Source organism: Megachile rotundata, chromosome 8 (genome assembly GCF_050947335.1).
Source record: "Megachile rotundata isolate GNS110a chromosome 8, iyMegRotu1, whole genome shotgun sequence".
Classification (NCBI taxonomy): Eukaryota; Metazoa; Arthropoda; class Insecta; order Hymenoptera; family Megachilidae; genus Megachile; species Megachile rotundata.
The window spans coordinates 13155581-13182823 of NC_134990.1; the positions used below are offsets into that span (position 1 = coordinate 13155581).

At 34.2% G+C, this 27243-nt stretch overlaps 1 protein-coding gene across 4 annotated transcripts in view; it reads right to left on the reverse strand.

The window, feature by feature from the left end:
• Positions 1-6944: 6944 nt before the first annotated feature.
• The window catches only part of rho-5 (rhomboid-5), a 260083-nt gene continuing 239784 nt past the window's right edge, over positions 6945-27243 (reverse strand). The window contains exons 8-17 of one of the 4 annotated variants that reach the window (XM_076534129.1): positions 25712-26025; positions 25550-25636; positions 23901-24092; positions 19599-19782; positions 18890-19128; positions 18774-18798; positions 18471-18661; positions 16467-16763; positions 15956-16109; positions 6945-13970 (exon numbers count right to left, since the gene is read on the reverse strand). In XM_076534129.1, coding sequence (XP_076390244.1) covers positions 13539-13970; positions 15956-16109; positions 16467-16763; positions 18471-18661; positions 18774-18798; positions 18890-19128; positions 19599-19782; positions 23901-24092; positions 25550-25636; positions 25712-26025 — 2115 coding nt within the window. In that variant the 3' untranslated portion in view covers positions 6945-13538. The remainder of the gene's footprint in view (positions 13971-15955; positions 16110-16466; positions 16764-18470; positions 18662-18773; positions 18799-18889; positions 19129-19598; positions 19783-23900; positions 24093-25549; positions 25637-25711; positions 26026-27243) is intronic. The other 3 variants (XM_076534131.1, XM_076534130.1, XM_076534132.1) reach the window with 3 other exon arrangements.

The window sequence follows — 27243 nt, forward strand, 5'->3', positions numbered from 1 at the left end:
CAAGTGTCAGTGACTTTACTATTGTGTTTCCTTAAGTGATTGTGAATGTGTATACGGATTTATTACTGTGTTTTATGGTGCGGTTATTTAAATTTTTTATTAATTTTTTAGTGGTTTAATGTATTTTGTGGAGTGGTTATTTAAGTGTTTTTACAAAGTGTTAGTGGTTATTAGTGCACTTTATGTAATGGTTATTTAAGTGTATTGGTATATTGTTACTGGTGCTTTAGTGTACTTTATGCAATGATTATTTGAATGATTTGACATAGTGTTACTGGTGCTTCAGTGTAATTTATGCAATGATTATTTGAATGATTTGACATAGTGTTACTGGTGCTTTAGTGTAATTTATGCATTATTTGAATGATTTGACATAGTGTTACTGGTGCTTTAGTGTAATTTATGCAATGATTATTTGAATGATTTGACATAGTGTTACTGGTGCTTTAGTGTAATTTATGCAATGATTATTTAAATGATTTGACATAGTGTTACTGGTGCTTCAGTGTACTTTATGCAATGATTATTTAAATGATTTGACATATTGTTACTGGTGCTGTAGTATATTTAATGGAGTGGTTATTTAAATATTTTAACAAATTGTTATTAATGTTTTAATGTGTATTATGGAATGATTATTTAAATGTTTTGGCATATTTGTACTGGTGTTTTAATGTGTTTTACAATGTAGTTATCTATTTATTTTAGTATAAATTTGCAAACGTTTTAACATATGGCATACAATAATTATTCAAGTGCATTGACATACTTTTCCGAACATTTTATAATGTTTTACTGAGTGACTATACGTTTTGATACACGTTTGCAAATTTATTACCAGTTTTTGTAATGTAGTTGTATGTAGTTTTGCATGCATGCTTATCAAAGTCACAAAAACTAATCGAAATGCAAATTGATAGACAGTTACTAAATTGTTGTCCTGCTATGATTACAGAAGGTCACTCTATCAATCCAATGGTCGAACTTCCAATCCAATGGTCAACCTGCCAAATCCAAACGTTGCCAACGCAGTCCAAAGCAGTCCAAACCAATCCAAAGCAGTCCGAAGCAGCACGAATCTCTGATGCTTTACCGGCAAAACAATTGCAGTGGCGCAAGTCAGCGATCGGTGAGTCGCATGCTTTACGATTCCTCCGGTTCCCATCATGTCGTAGGACGAATGGTCCGAAGCGACACGGGAACTGGTTGTATTTTATATTTTTGAGCGAGCATAGTGACACACGACTGTACGATCGTGCAAAATTCGTACACACTGTCTATTTCATTTATTAGCTCAGGTCAGGGTTTTCTTGTACATCGCGTTTTAACTTCTTTTCAATTTAAAATTAAAATTAGTACATAGAAGTCGGATGACCCTCCGATTTCACAATAATTATCGAGTCACTTTCATAAAGTTATCGAATCACTTTCAATTTTTACGTACGCGTGAAAATTTTTTAAATAAATGTACAAGAAAGTATCGCGAGAAACAGATTTCGATATCAAAGTTATTTACGAATGTTTGAGTCATTTAGAAATGTACTTTGATATCACAAATCTGTTAAACATGAAACAATCGTATACTTAGATTTTTGCGAAGTGATCTTCCATTTTCCATTTTGAAAGTTTTTAAAGTTAGAGTCAATTTTTGCTGGAAGACACTTTATTAGCATGTTTCTAATCACGTTTTTTAGCTCAGGATTTTCAGCACACATGAAGAAAACTGGTAGGTGAAAATACATGTGGCCGTGTTCATTTTTATGCTCTATACTCATGCGCGTGCTTAGATGCTACTCGCATGGGTTAGGGCAGGTGGACACGGTTTAGTTTTAAGATGTTTGGCGATCGACAAATTGACAGTGAATTATCGACACAAGTTACACGTGTGTGTGTGGTTAGGTCGTGGACCTTGTGTCGATTTATTTTTTAAATTTTGCAAAATTCTATTTGAAAATGCATACAATTGCAAGTCGAGTCATTTGAAAATGCATACAAAATGCAAGTAGAGTCATTTGCAAATGCATACAAAATGCAAGTAGAGTCATTTGAAAATTTTATAAATTAAGTTAGAAAATTGTATAAGTAGTTAAAATTATTACAAGTACATATTACATTGAATATTTGAAAGAATAAGAAAATGAAATATGTTCACTGTCGATTGTCGATCGATTTCAGCAAAAAGGTATGAACTTAGAGTGTGAATGTAGTATTGAACTCGGGTGTCGGAGACGTCCCGGGACGTACTCCCTAGGATTAGGCTATTTTGCACCCGGGTGGTATGTGTGAGAACCGTGGAGTGTGTTTTTGTGAGAATGGACTTTGCAATTTTTTAAATATAGCGATAGGCAGGCAGGTAGCTTACTTCTGGTGTGAATGAGTTAGTTTTAAGTAGGTAGGGCCAGAGCAAGCTTTCACGTTTCTCTGTCCTCCTCTCTCACACGTGAGAGGCTTGCATCTGGGGGGTTCACGAAAAATCGAGAAGAGAAAAATATTAAATATGAATTTATTTAATATTCTCTTGAACTCGATTGTTCGTTCAGGCCAGGCCTTTTAGTTTGTAAGTCGCAGTCGGGTTCTAGATCCGACTGCAAAAATGAAGTACAAAGTGAAGTGAAGTGCAGTGAAATAAAATATTCTGCTCGGATATTCTTTTACGGACAGCGCATTCTGAGAATCGCTGGTCGTATCTTTTTGAGTAATTTTTCTTTCTTATTAATTTAACTTATTACATAGAATTTCGATTTTGTTATCGATCGAAATAAATGGATAGTGGTGCAATTTTATTTCTATAAAATTGTCTGCTATCTGTTTATGGAGATTGATAGCGAAATTGAAATTTTATGTGAAAAATAAGAATGTCCGAGTTACCGTAAAAATTCGCGAGTGATTTTTGTGAGGCTTTGCCGAAGAGAGAAGAGGCTATATGCCGAAGAGCCCCGGCAAAAGTTGCCAAAGAAGAGGGGAACTATTAATGAATGTCCATCCTAAGATCTTAGGATGGACAGTCATTCTGTCACTATGCTCGCTATTATTTTCTTGTATTTTACATGCGTTTTTTGAACGATACAAAATGTATCGTCAAGTTTTGCTCAAATTTTTACGAGCAAAGCCACTCGCGATTTTATTCGCGATTCGAGATTTTTATGCCCTCCCTATTAAATTTCGCGATTAGAGATTTTTGTATAACTTTGCGATTAAATTTTGAGATTAGAGATTTGCATACCCCCTCGCGATTCGAGATTTTTATATCCCTTTGCGATTTTATTACGAAATTAGAGATTTTATATCCCTTCGCGATTTTAATTTCTCCCAATTTTATGTGTTAATTATTTTTCTCTGTTTCAGGAATCGATTTTGTATAAATTGTTTTATTGTTGATTGATTTTAAATTCGTAATTTTCATTGTGTTTCTTGTTTTTCGGTAGGGCTGTTTCACTTCTTTTCGTACAATTTTATAGGTTAATAAAGTTTTGTATGTTTCAAATTTTATTTTTTGCTAAGTTATGTTGTGCTCTCTTCTGAAGTCCGCAATTTTCATTGCGTTTTGTGTTTTTTGACATTCTTGTATGAAATAACGAAAAATTTTACTCCCTCTCCCACCATTTTCTATGTTAATAAATTTTTCTATGTTTCAGAATTTAATTCTTGGTAAGCTATGTTCTCTGTTCTCAAATTTCTGTGTTAATAAAGTTTTGTTTGTTTCAGAATTTAATTTTTTGGTAAGTTATGTTGTTTTCCCTTCTGAAATCCGCAATTTTCATTGCGTTTTGTATTTTTTGAAATTCTTGTATGAAATAAAGAAAAATTTTGCCCCCTCTCCCACCATTTTCTGTGTTAATAAAATTTTGTCTGTTTCAGAATTCAATTTTAAGTAAGTAATGAAATAATTTGTATTTGTCTTAATAAGTTTTCTGTTTCAGATCTTTATTTCATATAAGTATTGAAATCATTCATTTTTGTCTTAATTACTTTTATCTGTTTCAGATCTTTATTTTATGTAAGTATTCAAATAATTTATATTTGTCTCAATTACTTTTGTCTGTTGCAGTATGTAATTTTTTGTAAGTTCTGTTTAATGCATTAAATTTTTTATTTCGAGCTGTGGGAGGAAGGGTGGGCTCGGGCGCAGGTTTTTCGTCACAATATGTGGCGAAAAGCCTGCGCACATTGTAAGTGCCTTTTGTTCTAACTTGCACTCATCTTTATCTCAATTTTTTAACTTGTTACATATTAGAGTTTAGTAGTCCCCAATCATTTTTATTGTCAATTGCTTCAAACTTAAAAGAAAGTTCTTCCAACTTTCTTCTTTACCCCTTTTTTCTACAAAGTTTTAAATCATAGAAGTGCAATTTTAGAACAAAAGGCACATTTAGGGCTTAATCATTTTTGTATGTTTCAAGTTTTTATTTTATGTACGTAATTTATTTATTCATATGTGTTTTAACTGTATTTGTATGTTTCAGGTTTTTACCGAGTCGATTCGAGGTTTATTTAATTTTTATTCTGAAAATGTTAATATAAATTTACATGTCAGTATGAATTATTGTTACACCTATTTATTCTACAGGTAATAGGTCATCATTGAGGATATCAATCATCGAGGGATCATCGTGGGATCATCGAGGGATGCGTGCGTTAGTTTTAAGCTAATTTTATGCGTGCGCTAGTTGATTTTATGCGTGTGTTAGTTTTAACTAATTGTAATCGTGTGGGAAGGGTGGGTGGGTCCTTGTAAGTACCTCTCATTCCAACTTGCACTCATCTTCACAATTCTCAATCTTTGTACGCGTTAGTTTGTAGTATACCCACTTATTTTTTGTCAATCGTTCTGCGCCCAAGTGGATCATTGGGGGTTCATAGCGCTGTGAACACGCGGTAGAGGTGAGCTGCAAGTGCCGGTGTAGCGCGAGTGATATTCTTTGCCCGGCGGGGCCGAACGGGGGGAGCACCTCTCATAGCATGATGTGCCCCCCCGATCTGCCGCCATACTGCCAAGGGGCATCACGGCAAGGGTGTCCTCTGTATAAGTCGCCCGCGCGTCAGAAATGGGAAACCCTCCGCCAACTGGGGTGTATCACTCGTTCTTGCCAAAGGTATCTTCGGTTCATCTTTGCCGTCGTGGTTCACGTAAGCCACTATGGACTACCCTTTGACCCATGGAAAGCAAGGTTCACTTGGCGAAAAATAATGGTCCCCTTTTTAGCAGAAAGTTCTTCTAACTTTCTTTTCTTTTTGTCAGAAAGTTCTTCTAACTTTCTTTTCTTTTTGTCAGAAAGTTCTTCTAACTTTCTTTGCTTTTAGTAGAAAGTTCTTCTAACTTTCTTTTTTGCCCCTTTGCTTTTTGAATTCGTCATAGATTATTTGAGTGCAATCTTGGAATGAGAGGTACCGTGCGGCGTTTAGAATAAGTTAAGCGTGCGTGTGTGGGATCCCATGCGATTAGTATTAAGTTAATGTATGTGTGTGAGCGTGTGTGATACAAGTTCTTTACTGGATTGTGGTAAAGAACTTGTATGTGCGAGCCTATGAGCTAAGTAGAGTCGGAACTCATTTATCCTTCTGATAAATGAGGTTGCATTTGGAGGGTGGATGGGATTTGGAGTTAGGGTGGGTCACTGTCGTAGCAACCTCCACGTGGTGTGACCTGGTAATCGATATCGTTTTCTAAACATTTTTATAAAAAATTTTAGAGAACGATATCGAGCTAATAGCTACGAATTAAATTATTTCATTTGTTCCACATTTTCTTTTACGGAAATATTCAAGTGAGCATATTACAAGTTCCATACTTCATACAAATCTAGAAGATTTACCAATGTTATAATAAAATGCAAAACTTTGAAAAACTTTGTACAACAAATAAATTACTGGTATGTATGCAAGGTTTAAACTATTCTTTTTTAGCTGTACTTCTATATTATGCACGTGCGCACCCCCCATTCTCTTTATTTGAGAATTTAAATTGGTTGCGTCTGTTTTTTTTAAATAGGTAGGTTTCCTTTCCTAGTGTCATCTCTTGTTATATCTACTTTTTTAAGTATGAATGTATGTATTTATTAAAACCTTGAATTTATTTCAAGTATGAAAACAGGGTAATTCCTGAGAAAAGTATATTAGCGCCATCTAGTGGCAAATGCCTGAATCCATTCTTCGTATTAGGATCGCAGAAAGGCTGAAGAGGCATGCGCAGTAAGAGGCATCCCGCGCAAACCAGCGCGCATGCGCAGTGAGTGTATCCCGCGCAAACTACGCGTATGCGCAATAGTCCCGTTCCGAACTTACGAAGCACACGTGTAAGTAAAATAATTACTCAATTTTTAACTACAATTTATGAACTTTAACAATATTTTATAATAAAAAAACCTTTTTTAATAGTTCTACAGTGCACTATCAGCAGGAGAGGTACTGTTTTCTACACTATACTTTTTCTAGAGGTACTGATATTCTATAAGGTAAGTAAATCACAATATCTTCATTAAACTGTTTATTTCTTGACTTCCCAAATGTCCATCAGAATCGTACAAAAGAATATAAATCATTACAAAAAGAAATCACATATATGAAACCTAGAAATCATACATTAAGCCCAACAGAAATTTATTAAATATATAAATCAAGTTATAAGAACAAATCATGTAGTTAATTAAAAATGCTACAAATTATGAGTCATGAAATAAACAAAGAAACAAACAATCAACATATATCAATTACTAAACTTGAGTTTTACAATGCATCTCATGGAAATACCTCATGCTTACTAGCTACTTACAAATTATAATAAAGATTATTTTACAAACAAACAATAAAGATTATTTTACAAACAAGCAATAAAGATTATTTTACAAAAAAAAACAATAAAGATTACAAGAAATAATAAAGTCAATACATTTACCAAAACGAATAAAGATAAAATAAAAAAAGCGTAGAATGAAACATCGATGAAATGAGTTTCACGTTTTCTTTATTGTTATTAAATTAATATGTTGTTCAAGACTTATACACATATACGCGTGTGTGCATACGTAGACGCGTACACATACGCGTATCTACACACACCGTATATGTCTATATTTACGCACGTATGTATGTATTGTATATAACAGCGACAATTACAATGCATCGTTTATGATCAGTAATAATAATCGTAATCGAAAACCTTACCGATTACTAGATGAAAACAAAAACTGGCGAAGTAATCGTAATGATCGTTTAATAGTACAGTCGTATTACTCGTAACCCTTAAGTCCATCGTTTAATACTTATATCACTCGTTATAGATACAGGGATACAGAAAAATAATACCGCGCGGCTGTGGTGGAATTTTCTTCCACTACATTTATATATATGTATACATATATATTCTGTGCACGTGTAATATGTATATGTATATATATATGTATATTATAAAAGGGGATCGAGGACTGTCATTAGAATTAGAATCCTTTTCATATATTTATTTACTCTCGCATGGATTCGCTCTGTCTCCGTTTTTTTTTCTTGAATATCAACGCAACTGAAATCTCACGGATCGATCGTCACTCGTCTATTTTTTATTGCAAATCTTCTATTTTAGTTCATTTACTAAAAGATATATGCGACATTCTATCTTGGCCGTCACATTTTTTCAAATTTAGGGACTTAGGGAATTTGCTGTTTAGAAATTTAGGGATTCTCCAATTGCGGAATTTTACTAATTTCACGAATTTGAAAATTGGAGGTTAGAAATTTGGTGATTTGGTGAAGAATTTAAGGTTTCATAAATTTTAAAATACAAAAGTTGGAAATTTAAGGGTTTAATTTACAAGTTGTGGAATTTAAAAATTCAGAAATTTAGGAATTCAGAAATTCAGAAATTCAGAAATTCAGAAATTCAGAAATTCAGGAATTCAGGAATTCAGAAATTCAGAAATTCAGAAATTCAGAAATTCAGAAATTCAGAAATTCAGAAATTCAGAAATTCAGAAATTCAGAAATTCAGAAATTCAGAAATTCAGAAATTCAGAAATTCAAATATTCAGGAATTCAGAAATTCAGAAATTCAGAAATTCAGAAATTTACAAAAAGCTAATAGTAAATTTACAAAATTGCAAATTTGACACAATTGGACTTAAATATTGAGATTAACAAATTCACATATTTAGAAACAGAAATTACTTTACAAATTCAAGGATTTTACAATTAAAAGCTTATAAACAACTCTGAGGGTAAAGTTGTAAAACTTACAAACAGAAATTTGAAAATTTACAAATATAAACCTTGAACAATTAAAAATACAAAAAATTTAAAGTCTGAGAATTTCAGTACAGTAGCTTGCATTAATCTCTTCTTTCTTTCACAAAATTTTAACTAACCAGTATTAATAAAAATAGTCTTTAAAAGTCAATCTATTATCCAATATATCCACGTGAATTGTTGAACAAAATTTATTCCAGACACGATAAAGTGTAGCGATTTTTCTTTCGATTAGAGTGTACAGTTTTTTGTGATTAATGATGTACGTGTCTTTTAGCTGAAATAGATGAATGGATATTTCAGGGATGTAGCTCAACACCAATTGTTTCTTTACTGCCTCTCTCTAGCTCGCATGATTGATGCGTCGTCCATCGTTAGGAAACTTTGTGAAAAGAACGTATCGATTTGTTCGAAGAATTTAGGTCCTTGTCGAATACAATTCTCATCATTTCATCTTCCTTAAAATTATAAAATACACAATTATTAGATCTTTCTTAAAATTTATAAAATTATGTATTAGAAATAAACATGAAACCTCCTACTATACTTTCTTTATATTGCATTATTATATTGCAATAATTATTTCAATTCAAGAGAGTCTATCACTGAAATCATTCACAAAAATTCCTCATACTATTTCAAGTTATTTTTGAAAGATTTCTTCCTAGACAAAAATTGTCATCCTAAAACATAACTTAAAATTTACAAAATTACAATATATTAGAAATAAACATAAAACCATAACCTCCTACTAAACTTTCTTTATATTGCATTATTACATTGCAATAATTACTTCAAGTCAAGAGAGTTTATCACTGAAATCATTCACAAAAATTCCTCATACTATTTCAAGTTATTTTTGAAAGATTTCTCCCTAGATAAAAATTATCATCCCAAAACAGAATAATAAAAATGATTAAAAAATTTGAAAAATACGTCATGCATAAATCTTGCTAATAATTACAATATAAGAACGCAAACATTTCTTAAAGGATTATAAATTCGTGACGATGATTTCCATGAAAATTTCAGATCGCGTCGCAATCCAGTATCGCACCGTGTGTCACTTTAAACAACATTAGGAGATAAATTGTAGCTTTACTTAACGATCCTACCATCCGAGCTCGTCTACGTGATTAGCGAGATCGGGATATCAATTTTACAACACGAGCTGCACTATTTAGGTCCTTGGTCCATTTTCGACGCATACGTTTTATTTACAAGACGTTTATTACTTTTTTATTTCTCATTGGTGCGTGCATCAACCACCCTCTTTGTATCTTAGAAGTGTCCTCACGACGGAATCGAGAGCGAATCGTCCGAGAGATTAACTGCGTGTGTGTAAATCGTTATCACGCGTCGACAAGTGGATAAATCGAGAGAAACTAGCGCGATTCGCTTTGTAATCACGTTTCATTGAAAAGCGAGCACCTCGAAAGAATACAGTAATCGGATGGTTCGTCGGATTAAATGTTAAGCACTTTTGGCCGAAACCTACCCTTAACAGAGGGCTGATTCTTTCAGGTTGCGAGATTATTTATTTCTGGATTAATTCTCTAACTTGGGCACTGATCCTTTTAATTTGTACATTGGATCTTTAGCTCAGTACATTGAAAATTACAAAAGTACACGAAATTTTTATGAAGCACGTTGAGAACAAAATTAGCAAACATTTTTAAATATATAAACTGAATTGATATTCATACTCAATTGTTATTGCACAAAATTGTACTATATAATCTATTCATCAACCTTGATCTACCTTGAAATTATAATATATTCACTGCCACAAGTAAGATGCTCTTCATGATGCATTTAACATGTGAAGAGGGTATGTTTTCTTATACAAGTAAGATAGAAAGCAGTACTATCATTTAAGATTCTTTATAAAAATTTAAAAGTATTCTTTCAATCTTGAAGCTACTCTGAACATTCATATTTTAACATATTTCTTAATTCATACATCAATGTATAACACAATTCATATTTTCAAATGTTTTGTTATACAAGTAAGATAGAAAGCAATACTATCATTTAAGATTCTTTATAAAAATTTAAAAGTATTCTTTCAATCTTGAAGCTACTCTGAACATTCATATTTTAACATATTTCTTAATTCATACATCAATGTATAACTCAATTCATATTTTCAAAAGTGATTTTCACAAAATAATATGTGATAGCAATGAACATATTAAATCACTGATACAAGTTTCCCTTCAGAACATATTTCTTAATTCATACATCAATGTATAACTCAATTCATATTTTCAAAAGTGAATTTCACAAAATATGTGATAGCAGTGAACATATTAAATCAGTGATACAAGTTTCCCTTCTGAGGCATTCAAAAGTAATTAATGATATTTTTCTGTAACGAAAGAAAATTCTCGCAACCATTTCAACCCTTTATTAAAAGGGTAAGGACGAGCATAACGCAGTCAACTCTCATCGTCCCCGGGGCGAAAGACGATATTCCACCTCGCCGTGATCGGTATGGAAATATCGAAGTTATTCTCAAACGTTTTCCTCGTTCTCACCGTTGGTTTTTCTCTTTGTATGGCATGCTATTACCTGTATATGACACATTTACAATAATAACAATATGTTACTCGTCGACAATCGTCCACCCCGTTCTCGCACCTTAAACTCGTACTTCACATTTTTTTTTTTACTTCTTTATGTATACGTGTATATTTATATATACTCATATTTATATATTTATATATTTATATAATCCGAAAAGTTCAGTGTGTCGCTGGTGTGTGTTTTTTCTCAAAGGTCCTGGACCCCCTCCTGTCCATTTTCACGTCTATTCACACCCCTTATTCTCGTCTCGTTCTCGCTCGCTCGCTCGTGTATCACAAAAAAGTTTCGAATGTTCGAGCGAGCGAGAATTTCGATAAACGGTAGGTAATCCGAATAGATTTTCTACAGAGTTTTTCCAAACGAAAATGTTCGAGGCAAATGATGTCTACGCGTTCGAATTGTGGGACCAAATATAAAAGCATTTCGTTTTTTTCTTTTTCTTTTTTTGCCAAAGAGAAAGTCATCGTTCTTAAACGTCGCTAGAACACGCCCCGCCCCTCCATTAATTCTCGCTTAATCGTTTTATAATGTTGATTTTTTTCTTCGCACAGAAACACGTGAATTCGTGCCGACCGATCGTTAGGGGTGTACGAGGCAAAAAATTTGTGCACTGCCTGGGCTCAGGCGAACGGTAAAAAATATTCAACAGGGAAGCATGAATGACCACATCGTGATACGAAATACAAGGCAAGATTGGTCAAGATTCGTCGAACTGTTTTCTTTTGAATAGCATGGTTTTCGATTATCGTAATCGTTGCTTTCGTCTTAGTTTAATTTAACGCTGTCACAGGTTGATTAATCTTTCGAGAACGGATGAGATTTTCCCTCATTTTTTGCGTCTTCGAGGTAGAGTTTTAGGGTATTAACACATTAATCGTTGCAGGGAAAATATTATCAAAAATAGGAATAATTAATCTTCATATTTCTACCATTGAATTTTTTACTTTGTAGGATTAGAACCGCAATTAAATGACCTTTGTATTTATTTAAACTTTTTCAAAGCACTATATACTACATTTATATAATAGTAACTCTTTACTGGAATTCAAATGTAAGATATGCTATTAAATTTATAATAAACCTCTGTGACATTTAATGTGTTAAAACTACATATTTCCAATTTAAATTTAAAAAGAAAGGTTTCTGAATTTTGAAAAGGCGTCTATGTGACACTCCACATGTACGAAGATGAAAAACCATGCCATTTTAATAAAGTTTCAAAATTAAATTGCTAAGTCTACTTCTTAAAAACTGTTATAGATGGAAACGTTTCTGCCTGTACGGTTTTTTTTCTTTGCAATTAATTTCAATGTACCATCCTTTCAGTCGAAACCATTCTGATTTTCTTTTGCCTCTGATTTATGGAGTTGAACTTTGTAATTTTATATTGATATATGGGAAGAGATTACTCAAGTGTACTTGCAAGTACAGCAGACTATCGTTATATCCGATTTAATACTGAAAGTAAAACGTACAAACAGAACAGTCTTTCCATGAAATACCACAAACTGAGCATAATGAACTAGTTAAAACAACGCTATAAAAAAATCGCGACAGATTACGGCCTCTAATCACTTTCAGACTTGCGACGATCCACGTTGTGGCACATCACGTTCGCTATTGATAATTCGTAAATATGATCGTTCACACGAGACAAGACGCAAACGAAGTCCCATTCTCTCTTTCCCCTATCAGACAGCATTCCCTTACATTTACATTACCCGTTATAATAAAATACACATTCACGAATGTCACAGTGCTTTTGTTGTTTCTTTGTTTATACCTTAACACGAAATGAACCCTTGAACTCGTACATCTCGTTCATCCTCCACCCTCTATCCTCAACACTCTTCTAATTATATACAAGATGGAAATTGATTAAAGTGTTCTCTGATAACCTCACTTTCTCCCGCTCTCTCACGCCGTTATAAAAAATTGATTCGTATCTCACCAAGATATACTTAATAAATATCTTCCCTCTTCTTCCCTCTGAACATCCCTCCACCTCCGACCCTTAAAATTAAAGCTCATCCGATTCACGGTAACGGATCCCTTAGATGTTGCACCTGTGCTGCGCGACGTTATGAAAAATATTCTTGAAGACAATCGTGTGGCCCATCACAGATCGTTCCAGCGTCGGAGGTACGACCGTAAATGAAACTCAACCCACGCACGCAATACATACACGCACACATACGCTCTCTCATCGTCATCTACATCACGCTTCGAAAATTAAACTTAGTAAGGTCGTTCTTAGATCGTGAGTATGTATATGTAACAAGAGTCCGTTTCTATGTACAACTCGTCGAACGAGCAAGTTCCAAGGGGTGGATGCACGTCGATCGATCGTTCTCCTAGTCCCACCACACGTGAAAGTTCCACACTTTGTTCTGGATCCACTAGGTCGCTCGGTTAAAGGCGCGTGTGTCTAATATTATTTACAATCGAGCGAGGACCACACAGGGAGTCCGTTGGACAAGGGAGCACCGGTGATCCTTGGCTGTTATTTTACTTTTAAGGCAGTGTCGTTCGTCGATCAGCGACGAACACGAGCTCCTCGTTGGCAGTAAACGCGTACAGAGGTGTCCCCGCGTTTCTCAGCGCCCGTGCTTTCGTTTCACGATCCCAGACTGCAGAGCCAGAAGAAGCAGCATCCAGAAGTCCTGCCTCAGGCTCAAGGACGATTCGAGCTCGACTTCGAAGCACGGCCCCGTGTGTCATACGGGCTCCTCTCGTTTGAAGTTGATGTTCTGGGAGGCGCAGAAGTCGCGGGTGAACGGGATGCAGTTGAACAACTTGCACACCTCGCATTCGTACACCGGCACGTTGTAGAACAGGGTCAGTAACAGGGTGAACAGTACCACGATCAGGATCATACAGATCCAGATCAGCCAAATCTTGCGACGACGATCGTAGTGGCCGAAAGAGATGAAAGGCATCAGAGCGTACGCGGCGAGGAAGCCGAAGATGAAACCGAAGAGGTGGGCGTAGTTGTCGACCCACGGGAGAATGCCGAGGAGAAGAAGACCCAACAGGATGAAGATCAGCTTCGAGAGGGCTCGTCGAGGATGCTTCAACATTGGCCAACAGTGCAGCACTTCGACGATCAACGTGGCGAGGAGGGCGAAGTGCGCTCCTGCTGGTCCGACCTGCAATCATGCATTGTACTTGTTATATAATATAGAACTTAATTATTAATTATTAATACGTAAAGATTACATTTTCTTGTAATTGATTTACTTTGATAAGGGGCAGTTTGCTAACTTATTAGGTACTTTTAGAGATGTTTCACTTGAGATTAACTTCTGGAACTATGAAGGGTATATTGGTAACCAACATGTCTACGTTTGAGCTTAACACTGGCTTATAGAGTCTGTTTCTATATTAATTATTTCAGATATCCATCCATCAAGTGTCACTTATGATGTATTAATTTATAACTTATTGGCAAAGGACTAGGTTAATATGAACCTAGAGGTTTTTCTAACATAAACTTTCTTATTACAAAATGGCTGGCTCAATGAAGGAATGGAGTTAATATGAACTTAGAGGCTTTTCTAACATGACCTCATTCTTATTACAAAATGGCTGGTTCATTGAAGGAATAGAGTTAATATGAACCTAGAGATTTTCCTAACATAACCTCATTATTATTACAAAATGGCTAGTTCATTGAAGGAATGGAGTTAATATGAACCTAGAGGTTTTTCCAAGATAATTTCATTCTTATTACAAAATGGCTGGTTCATTGAAGGAATAGAGTTAATATGAACCTAGAGATTTTCCTAACATAACCTCATTCTTATTACAAAATGGCTGGTTCATTGAAGGAATGGAGTTAATATGGACATAGAAGTTTTTCTAACATAACCTCATTCTTAATACAAAATGGCTGCTTCATTGAAGGAATGGAGTGACCAATGCATTTCTTGCATCTCTATTCAATTGCTACATCATAAGTGTAATTTTGACCTGACTGCTGATGCTCCAAAATTATTCTCAACCGCCAATCAGCTACTTTGTTCTGAAAAAATTTAAACAACCTTTGAAACTTCATTCTTGAAATTAATACACTGTGAGTAAAAGCATTTTTGTCATGAAACCCCTAACGCATGTAAATCCGCAAGAGGCAATAAATAAATGTAAGGCAAAAGGATTAAAATAGTGACTGTTCAGCCAATCAGAGAATTAACAGTATATTCCGTGAGAGAATTGTTGGGTAATGAAAGTAAGTTGCGTTTAACCAAACTAATTAGAGCAAATTGGACGGTATTAGTTAAACGAGGACGGCAGCTTTCCGTGCCTTTATTCAGTCGATGGTCCCGATAGAAAGGAAACAGTGGAAACGGAATTGACGTATAACTCGGGAGTTTAGCGAAGTGTTAAGAGGTAAACTATCGAGCGATAGGGCGCGCGAACGACGCCGTAAAGGAAACGATTGTTATAGTGTTAACCCCTTTCATGGATATAAGTCACAGTGGCCCCCCGAGCAATTACTTTACCCTGGAGGGTCAAAGCGTCGATTAAATCGACGATATACAGTGAAACGCACCGCTAAGCGTCCCGTGAGATTATCCAATTAAAACTTCATCGTGACGAGACTAATAAAAGCGACTTGGTTCAATGAATAATCGACCACTGATTTTCAGCCAAATTATTATTTCCGGCTTTTAAAGATATCTATTTTATTAACCGCGCTTGCATGTATAATCTTCTAACGGAGTTTGTTTAATTGACACCTTCGCTAAACCTTCTCACTGTTTCGTTATTGACACTTTGATGGACGGGATTTATTTGAAATTTTATCGATAGCAGTTTTGTGCAATATTTGAAATCTGTTCTTAAATTTATAGGTTTCTACTTTTTTATGTTCTGATATTTTTATATTTTTATTATTCTAGACGTCATTTTTATACTTTTATATTTTACAATTATCTGAGTTCTAAATTTCCAGGTTTCCTATATTTTTAAACTTCCAAAACATGAAAAATTTGTGCACTTCCAAATTTCATTTACCTGATTTCTAAATAACCAGACTAGAATTTCTCAAATGAGATACACAGCAATATTGAAAGAGTATGGACTATTTTGTGATAGACTACTGATGAGTAGAATAATAGTTCTGAAAGCGTACCTCGGCTCTATAGGGAACAAATATCGCACTGGCCAGGTTTCCCGCAAGTGCTCCGATGAAATAAATCAACGCAATTCGCAACGAGCCTGTCAGCTTCTCCAAGTCCCGCATCAGGAAATATTGAACCAATAGCGTTATACACAGGTGAATAATTCTGTAATCAAAATAAAAATTGTCAGTCATCTTTTTAACAAATTACAATTATATTCAATACAAACTGTATTTAATCAAACTCAACTAAATTTAATACAACCACAATTGTATTTATTCAAACACAATTATATTTAATACAACCACAACTGTATTTAACCAAACACAATCACTTTGAATCAAATCTCTATTTTCAATTTAACGACTCACAAAAAGGAAAATATCTTTTTCTAAAAAATAATAGTCGCTACAAATTGTAAGCAATTACTAAAATAAAATTGATATAAATTTTAGTGAAATAAATGAAAGTGAGTGAATTACTAAAAATAAAATGAGAAATGTGTGAAGATAGAAGACTCACCCAGCATGAAGAAAGGTAGTTGTGAAGAGTCTGTAGAATTGATCTGGCCATTCTGGATGAAGGAACGGTATCATGCCGCAAACGTCGTGCAAACATTCAACCTGGGAACAGAGGGATGCCTCCTCGTGGAAATAACCGTGCACGAAATCGCAGTATTCTTTCGTCGTGATCCGGCACATTCCGTGAATACCGATGCAACACGGATGTCCTATCACTTCGCACACCATGTGCTCCGCCATTTTATCTTTGTACCGACCCACTGGGAAGTTGGTGTTGCCCCGTTGGCTCCCGTTTCTACTGTTGATAAGCGTCAAAGGTTTTTCTCGATATTAGACTATTCGAGAGATACATATGTATATTTTACAAGGTTTAGGGATATTTTGCAAGTTAGGTAGATATTTTGCAAGGTTTATTCATAAGTAAGGTGTATGGATATTTTGCAAGTAAAATCAGTCTACTTCAAAATTAAATAACATAGACTATATTCAAACTCATGTTACATGGCTGTATATGAAATTATTTTAAACTGACGCGATTTCATGACAAAAAAGTATGATTGAATTTTGTTGATATGAAAGCTAAAGACTTAGTGAACATGTCAGTATGAATGGCTCATTAATATTCTCAATATAAAATATTTTATTCTTCGTTATATGTAACAATGATTTTTTGAAAGACAAAAATTCTAGCATGAATTCATGACATAAAAGTATCACTAAATAGCGCTTGTGATATACCAAATTAAAGCTTGAAGATCACTGAATATTATGCTATAGATGCACCTGTCATTAACACCCTCAATGCAAAGTAGTATAATAGAATACTAGTATTGATTTAGATTGTTGCATATACACTCTTCTGGAATGTGTATCTTCTAACGAAATTTCATGACATAAAAGTATCACCAAATAGCGCTTGTGATATACCAAATTAAAGCTTGAAGATCACTGAAAATAAGTGTGTCAAGGCCCCGTGAGTAATTTTAACAAAAAATGATTGTTCATTAAGATAAGCGATGGACTCTCAAAATTTCAAACGACTCTGGTCATCAAAGAAGATATTGTTCATATGCAAAAATGTGAAGTGGTTCATTATACAGTTATATTCAGTAAATCTTTAGCTTTAATTTGATATATTATAAGTGTCACAAAGTCATAATTTTATCTCATGAAATTATATTAGCATTTGTAGACATCTAAGTGGACCATTGTGTACTATACTTGATAGCCAGCCATTTTGTGTTAATAATATCAACGAGCCATTTACACAGTAATTTTAGTCACACTTCAAGCTTTAAATTGACACATCACACTCGTGATTCGATCAAACTTTTCTGTCATGAATTTGCAATAACATTTGTACACTTTTCAATCGATTATTGCATACTATATTTGATAGTCGGCCATTTTGTATTAATAATATTAAGGAGCCATTTACACAATAATTTTCGTCACACTTCAAGCTTTAAATTGACATATCACACTCGTGATTTGATAAAACTTTTCTGTCATGAATTTGCAATAGCATTTGTACACTTCTAAATCGACTATTGCATATTATATTTGATAGTCGGCCATTTTGTATTAATAACATCAACGAGCCATTTACACAGTAATTTTCGTCACACTTCAAGCTTTAAATTGACATATCACACTCGTGATTCGATAAAACTTTTCTGTCATGAATTTGCAATAGCGTTTGTACACTTCTAAATCGACCACTCATAAAATTGATAGCCCGCCATTTTGTGTTAATAATATCCTCAATCCATTCACACAGTAATTTTTGTAGAACATCAAGCTTTAAATTGACACCGATTCAATAAAACCACGTCATGGCAAAGTTTCGCGCTTCGAAATCTGGCAGCGTGCAATAAAAGCTCTTGTTCCCGAATATTTATTGTAAGCAAATAGAATCGTTAATCTTCCCCATAGAACCGCGCGATGAAATAAAAGAAAGTTTCATGGGAATTACAAGAGGGAATAACAACTTTTAACGATTTACCTAAAGCGTTGATTGAACGAATTGGTTTTCCGACAAATGGGCCATTTGGTGATGTCATCTGGCCATTCGTATGGTGCTATGCTTGCCGGGGCGTCGCAAAATTTCGGATCCAAACCGCAAACTGATCCGCTTATTCGTCCACCTGGTCCGCTGTCCCCGGGTCCCCATTTTTTCCACGTGGATATCGTGTTCTGGTTTCATAAACTTTCGGTTATCAACCAAATAAATTCGATCTTTTTCATAATACATAAATGAAAACCATGCAAAAAGTAAACGGAAAATTTAGCAACATTCTAAATTTACCGTAGCGGTCGATCTCAATCCCCGGACCAATTGGTTTGCAAAAGAGAAGGTTATATTATAAAGACGGCACGATGAAATTTACAGGAGAGTTTGCATTATGGTTGAAATAAGAACTCACAGAGCAGTCGGCTTTGCTGGATTGCACGCAGCCAGAGTCGTCGTTTCTGATGCAGCACGCAGTGTCTCGTTCTCTTTCCCGCCACACGTCGATCTCCTTCAAAATTTTAATATCCCGACGCATACACGGGGCAAACTTTGCGCCCAGATGAATCAAGTCCGCCGCTCTAGGACCGAACCAGAAATTCGCTGGTTCCTGGTAGTCCACTTGTTGCAACGATAAGCTCGTCACGAGAACCTGTAAACGAAATATTCCCACCACTCGGAGATTTTCATCCGTTTTATTCCGTCATATTTCATATCTCGTAATGTTTAATATTCCGTGTTTTCGCGAGGTATCTTACGATGTTTAATATCTATCTTTGTTACGCTTTTAACTTACAATTCTTTTTTTTTTAATATTTAATATGGGATATTTTGCAAGGTTCTGTACATGAAATTAAATATTATATTAGGTATTTTTAGTTGGTAATATTTTTTATTTAATTCTTTTGTGACTGTGGAATATTCATTATGGATTTTTGTTTTATGATATCTTTTATTGAATATTTTTATTATGTAGCATCTATTCAATATTTTTATTTCGTGGTATTTATTTGCTGTTTCTATTTTGTAAGATATGTAATATTTTTGTTTCATGATTAGTGTAAAAAAATTAGGTGAATTAACCTTGAATATTAATTTAAAGTTTGTGTAATAAGAACTCACCAATCCAGATCTGTGGCTAAGATCCATGCCAACGGGTCCAAAACCGTAACACGCCAAAGATATTATCAAAATGAGGATTTGCACGGTGGTGATCCAATACGTGAAGTATGGTCGATGATCTTCAAAATCATCCAATTGCTTTCTGACGTCTGGTTTCTGTGACACGCTTTTTCGAAATGATCTACTGTAATAAGAAATTTTAAAAAAATATCACTTTTCACTTCCTGGTAACACAGACTTAACATATCTACCATATGAACTTCTAAAATTAATAAAAAAAATTCATCTTGTATTTTTAATAGAATTTTTTCTTTTTAGAATTGCTGGGTATACTTTTACAATAATTTTTAATTTTATATAATTGATGTTTTATTCGACATAATTGATGTGTCATATGTGATTCATATTAAACTTGATATAATTAATATGTCATATGTGATTGATATTAAACTTGATGTAATTAATATGTCATATGTGATTGATATTAAATTTGATATAATTAATATGTCACATGTGATTGATATTAAACTTGATGTAATTAATATGTCATATGTGATTCATATTAAACTTGATATAATTAATATGTCATATGTGATTGATATTAAACTTGATATAATTAATATGTCATATGTGATTCATATTAAACTTGATGTAATTAATATGTCATATGTGATTCATATTAAACTTGATATAATTAATATGTCATATGTGATTCATATTAAACTTGATATAATTAATATGTCATATGTGATTCATATTAAACTTGATATAGTTAATATGTCATATGTGATTCATAGTAAACTTGATGTGATTAATATGTCATATGTGATTCATATTAAACTTGATGTAATTAATATGTCATGTGTGATTCATATTAAACTTGATATAATTAATATGTCATATGTGATTCATATTAAACTTGATATAATTAATATGACATATGTGATTCATAGTAAACTTGATGTGATTAATATGTCATATGTGATTCATAATAAACTTGATATAATTAATATGTCATATGTGATTCATATTAAACTTGATATAATTAATATGTCATATGTGACTGATATGTAACTTGATATAATTAATATGTCATATGTGATTGATATGTAACTTGATATAATTAATATGTCATATGTGATTGATATTAAACTTGATGTAATTAATATGTCATATGTGATTCATATTAAACTTGATATAATTAATATGTCATATGTGATTCATATTAAACTTGATGTAATTAATATGTCATATGAGATTGATATTAAACTTGATGTAATTAATATGTCATATGTGATTCATATTAAACTTGATATAATTAATATGCCATATGTGACTGATATGTAACTTGATATAATTAATATGTCATATGTGATTGATATGTAACTTGATATAATTAATATGTCATATGTGATTGATATTAAACTTGATATAATTAATATGTCATATGTGATTTATATTAAACTTGATATAATTAATATGTCATATGTGATTCATATTAAACTTGATATAATTAATATGTCATATGTGATTCATATTAAACTTGATATAATTAATATGTCATATGTAATTGGTATTTAACCTGATACAATTAATATGTGATATGTAATTGATTAGTTAAGTAGATATAATTCATATGTGATATGTAATTGATTATTTTAATAGATGTAATTAATTGCTCATATGTGATTGATTATTTAATTGCACATAATTCATATGTGATATGTGATTGACTGTTTAACTAGATGTAATCAATTACTCATATGCGACTGATTATTCAACTACATATAATTAAGACATGATATGTAATTGATTATTCAACGACATATAATTAACACATGACATGTAATTGATTATTCAACTACATATAATTAACGCATGATGCAAAATTCATGTTTAACTGAATATAATTAATATGTAATATTCAATAATGTTTAGCTGTGTACAATAACTAATACATGACATACAATTCATGTTTAACTAGACATAATTAATATGATTTACAATGACATAACTAGACACAATATGTAATCGATATTCGAATAATTATTGTACAATACATCATTAATATCTAATCCCACGTTTTGTCTCTCAAATATCTCTGTTCAAATATAAAAGCTGCACGATGAGATCGATAATTGAAGCACATCACCGCTGGCATTTTTAAATATCACGTTTCCTTGGCAAGACGATTTGCGTCACGGTTCTTTCCATTTCTGACATTTGCCGCCTGTCCATGTTTGTTATTTGTGTTTCACGACTCCAACTGGGTCGTAGAGTAAAACCTTCACACGGTCGTAAAAGCGGAATAACGGAAGTTGTTCTAATAAACCCACATTAACTATCGAAAATATTCGTGGGTACTCCATTTTTAGGAATAAAATCAGTATACAAATCTAGTATATTACAAATTTCTCTCAAAAAAAAGTAAAAGAGGTATACAGCTTCTCTTAAAAGAAGTACACCGCGCGGTTTCTCAAGCGCGACAAAAGTGGCGGGAAATTTGAATAAATTTAAAATTCCGAATTACAACAAAAGTGTATCTCGCGAGAATTATTATTTAAGATACAAAAAAATAAAGTAACTAATAGAGTTTACGTAACATCTGATATGTTTTCTCGTTTGCATATTTTTTATTCCCGTTTGTTTTGCCATTCAACGTTCGGTAACGAATTGTCATCGAATACGTATTTTTACGACGCACGACAAAAATATCGGCCAATAAAATTATTTATATGGAAATTCATTTATTATCGTTCCAAAATCAATTTCTTCATCGACGTGGAACAACGGTTGCATCAATACACGATACACAATGACCGTCCAATATCTGATAAACGTGTACGCAGGATGCCAAAATAAACTGACAGGAAAACTCTGATTTTTCACCGTTTTTCCTTTTCTCGCATCCACTATGTTAAAACGAACATATTGCGGGCACGTTCAACGATCAAATGAAATCTATCCCGCGAAATATTTTTATTACTGCATTTTATTACCGGCCCGAAATATTTACATAAGGTCCCATTAAAGTACATACTCCGATACCTTTCATTGTTCCAACTTTTATTTGTGCATGAATAAATCGATGCTGCTATTCCATGAACCGATGTTTGATGATACCTTTATAAAGGGAAATGTTGTGTCCGGAATTTTAAATGCAGTCAGTTTAGATACGAAAGAAACATAAATATTACAAATGGCTTCATCGTTTTGAATCTCGTGCAACTTTCATATGAAAACATTTATAAATGATGGGACATCTTTTGAATACGTTATCTGAATGATATATACAATTTTGCAAATTCAAATCTGTAATTTGTTTAAGCTTAATGAGAGAAGATCTTATATTGAGAGTATGAATACCTTCATTCATGATTGCATTGATTTCTTTACAGGGTACATATGAAAGAAAGTTGAAGAAGGTTATTTTCTTTAGGTTTTGTCTAAAATATTTGTTTGCATCGTCAAAACTTTTGCAGATATTTTTAAGATTGAATTAAATGATACACTTTGTATATAAACGAGTTGAGTTAAATGAAACACCCTGTAGATGAGGTAGTTCATTTAAATGGGACACTCTGTACATGAGTTAGATGCAAATGAAACACCCTGTACATGAATGAGTTGAGTTAAATGGAACAACCTGTAGATGAGGTAGTCCATTTAAATGAAACACCCTGTAGACGAGGTAGTCCATTAAAATGGGACACTCTGTGCATGAGTTAGATTCAAATGGAACACCCTATAAATGAACTAGTCTATTTAGTTGAATATTTTGTGCACGTGTTAGTCTATTGAAATGAGACACCCTGTATATAGCAAGTCTTTTTAAGTGAAGCACCCTGTATATGAGCAAATTAATTTAAGGACACCCTGTACATAGCAAGGCTATTTAAGTAGACTTAAAAAGAACACCTCATACAGAAATGAGTTCATTGAAATTGAAACGTCCTGTACATGAGTGAATCCATTTACATGAAACACCCTGTACATGAGCGATAATTAGATAAAACACCCTATACATAAGTGAGTCGATTTAAAAAGAATACCCTGTGAAACACCCTGTACATAAACAAAGTTAATTTCAAAAAAACACCCTATACATAAAAGAGTCAATTTAAACGAACCACCCTGTATAAATTAGTATTTAAAAAGAATCTCTACATAAACAAAATTAATTAAAAAAAAACACCCAGTACATGAATAAGTTATTTTAAATGAACCACCCGGTATATGACCGATCAATATTAAATATCACAAAGTCATGGACCCTTTATGTGCCTGTGTATGGAGACTCACCCTAAAAATCTGCCAACGATCCCCATGCCGTACTGCCTCCTATTGCTGTTGTCGAATATTCGATCTATGGTGCTGGGAGAAATTCTCCTGCCACCCGTTAAATCCCTCCTAAGGCTCACCCCCTCATCCTGCTGCACTCTAGTTACTTCACCCAATGGCGTATCGTACCTCGACCTGCTCCAACTCGTTTTTCTGTAATCTCTTTCTCGTTGTAGATCATCGTACATCATACTTGACGTTGAACTTGCTCATCCAACATCAAGTAAGACAAACTACTTTTTTATTATTTACAAATTCGCTTTTTCGTTTTAATGGTACATAGCTTCAGTTTTAATGTGATTGAATTGGGAAGGTGATTAGTATTTGATGGAAATGGTTGATATGCAAGTTTTAACGTGACATGATGCCTGAGACGTTTTGGACCAGGTATCAATCATCAGAAGAGTAATCTTTAGTGATGTATAGGGTATTTCTAATATTTGAAAGAGGTTTGCTTTGATTTGGAGATGTTTGGGATGGTCTGAGATAGGTTTGGAGTTGATGGAGTTGGGTCAAATTGGGTCTAAGTGAATTTCAAGTGGATTGAGATGATTTGGGCAGGTTTGAGCAAGGTTTCGAGTTGATATAGTTAGGTCAAATTGGGTCTAAGTGAATATCAAGTGGATTGAGTTGGTTTAGAATGGTTTGAGATAGGTTTGCAGTTAGATCAAATTTGGTCTAAGTGAATTTGAAGAGGATTGAGTTCATTTGGGAAGGTTTGAGATAGATTTGGAGTCCATGTAGTTAGGTCAAATTGGGTCTAAGTGAATATCAAGTGGATTGAGTTGGTTTAGAATGGTTTGAGATAGGTTTGCAGTTAGATCAAATTTGGTCTAAGTGAATTTGAAGAGGATTGAGTTCATTTGGGAAGGTTTGAGATAGATTTGGAGTCCATGTAGTTAGGTCAAATTGGGTCTAAGTGAATATCAAGTGGATTGACTTGGTTTGGAATGGTTTGAGATAGGTTTGGGGTCCATGCAGTTAGATCAAATTTGGTCTAAGTGAATTTGAAGAGGATTGAGTTCATTTGGGAAGGTTTGAACAAGGTTTGGAGTTAATGTAGTTAAGTCAAATTGGGTCTAAGTGAATTTCAAGTGGATTAAGATGATTTGGGTCGGTTTGAGATAGGTTTGGAGTTGAAGTAGTTAGGTCAAACTTGGTCTAAGTGAATTTCAAGTGGATTGAGATGATTTGGGACAGTTTGAGATAGGCTCGAAATCCATGTAGTTATGTCAAATTTGGTCTAAGTGAACTTGAAGTGGGTTGAGATGATTTGGGACAGTTTGAGATAGGTTTGAGTCAGATGTCGACACTATTTTTCAGCTAAATGGCTATGGTTTGATTAGCTCAAATTTGCAAATTTGTCAGTTTCTACGTATCCAGGTTGTCAACTCCCCAGCCGATAAAATCTGCACTCTTTAAACAATCACATCTTCAAATCTCAAACTGTCTGAAGCTTAGACTGACTCAAGCACCATGTCTCATCTCAGAATAACAATTTTGATCAATCAATAAACTATTCTTCTTCAAACAAATTATAACAGAACATTACCAATCATTATCAATCCACATCTCCATCCAAAAGAACCAAACCAACAAGTAATCCTCACCTTGAAATGTAATGGTCCCTCGGGATGTGACGAGGTCGTCTGATCTGTCCGTCGATCGTCGTCCTCTCGTCTTTCTGCGCGGCGAATCTGGAAAAAATCCCCAGAAAAACGTCCCAGTATACCGCTCTAAATTCCTAAATCAGATTTGAGCAAAGAGTTTACCTGACCAATTCCTCGGACGTTTCTCGTTCGGCCGTGGAATCAAGCTGATCCGCAATTTTCGCGGTGTCTCCTTCGTCCTTGACCAGTCCACCGATACCCTGATCGATCTGGGACTGCGATTGTTGCGAGGATGCCGATGGAAGGGGCGGGGGAGGCGGTGGTGGTCTGTCGAAGAACGATACCTCTTCTTCTTGGCCGCTTTCCGGAGACGACGTCGTCTCTGTCCTCGTCATATATGGAATTACGCTTGGTGGAAAACTTCGGGTCTCGGGACGTGTCTCTGACCTCTCTCGGGAACGCTGTCTTGTCAGTGACTGCCACAGAAGTTTCTTTGTTATTTAGGGAGACTTTGTGTGGTTAGGGAGATTTGGAGGCTTTCTACATTTAGAGTATTTGTACATTTAGAGTCTTTCTACATTTAGAGTCATTCCACATTTAGAGACTTTCTACATTTAGGCTAAGTCCCTACATTTAGAGACTTTCTACATTTAGGCTAAGTCCCCACATTTAGGGTAAGTTTGCACTCAGGACAAAGGCTTCTTACGTTTCAGGTTAAAGTCACGGCGTGGTTTAGGACATGTTACGTTTTTGGATAAAAATATCTGATAGCTCTGCATCAAGATCTGACGGTTTTGGATGAAATTAGCCTACGTTTTTGGACGAAGTCCTCTTACATTCTAGGTCAAAGTCATCTTATGTTTCAAGACAAAGTCATCCTCTGCTTTTGGACAACGTCCTCTGGCATTTTTGGACGAAGCCATGGCGTGGTTTAGGACATGTTACGTTTTTGGACAAAGATATCTGATCTGCACCATGATCTGACGGTTTTGGATGAAGTCAGCCTACGTTTTTGGACGAAGTCCTCTTACATTCTGGGTCAAAGTCATCGTACGTTTTAAGACAAGGACATGTCACATTTTGGACAAAGTCCTCCCACATTTAGGACAAGGTCCTCCCACATTTTAAGATGTACCAGAACGAACAACGACTTTGTTTCTTATCATTTTTTGAGTTCAGTTAGGTGTACTTGATGAGCCATCCATATTCGTATAATTATTTTTGCCTGATTAAGAAATATGAATCTGATGATAAAAATCATCGAAGTGTCCACATCTTGTGTAGTTTAAAATCCCGAAATTCTTTAAATAGCAAAATAAGTTAAAGAAGCGAAGAAAATTTCATGAATTTAGAAAAAGAAATTTGAGAAAACGTCGATAAAATCCCCGCGAATTTTCTGTTCATTTTACACGTTGGCATCGATCGAGGAAACAACGTGGAAAAGATTTCCGAGCCAGCAATTTAATCGCATTTGTTACACGCCCGCTCGATTAATCCTGGCTAACCGAAAAAAGGATCAACAGGGAAGCTGGAGAGGGAAGGACCGAATAATTTGTTATTTTCACGTTCGATCGAGCACCGCCGTAAAATCCGTTTGATTTTTCCGCTTTGTAAGCGGCCGATCGGTTCGCTATTTCGATTATCGATAGACAAAAGGAAAATGGTAGAAGAAATCAATTATTCCGAAAGTGTTG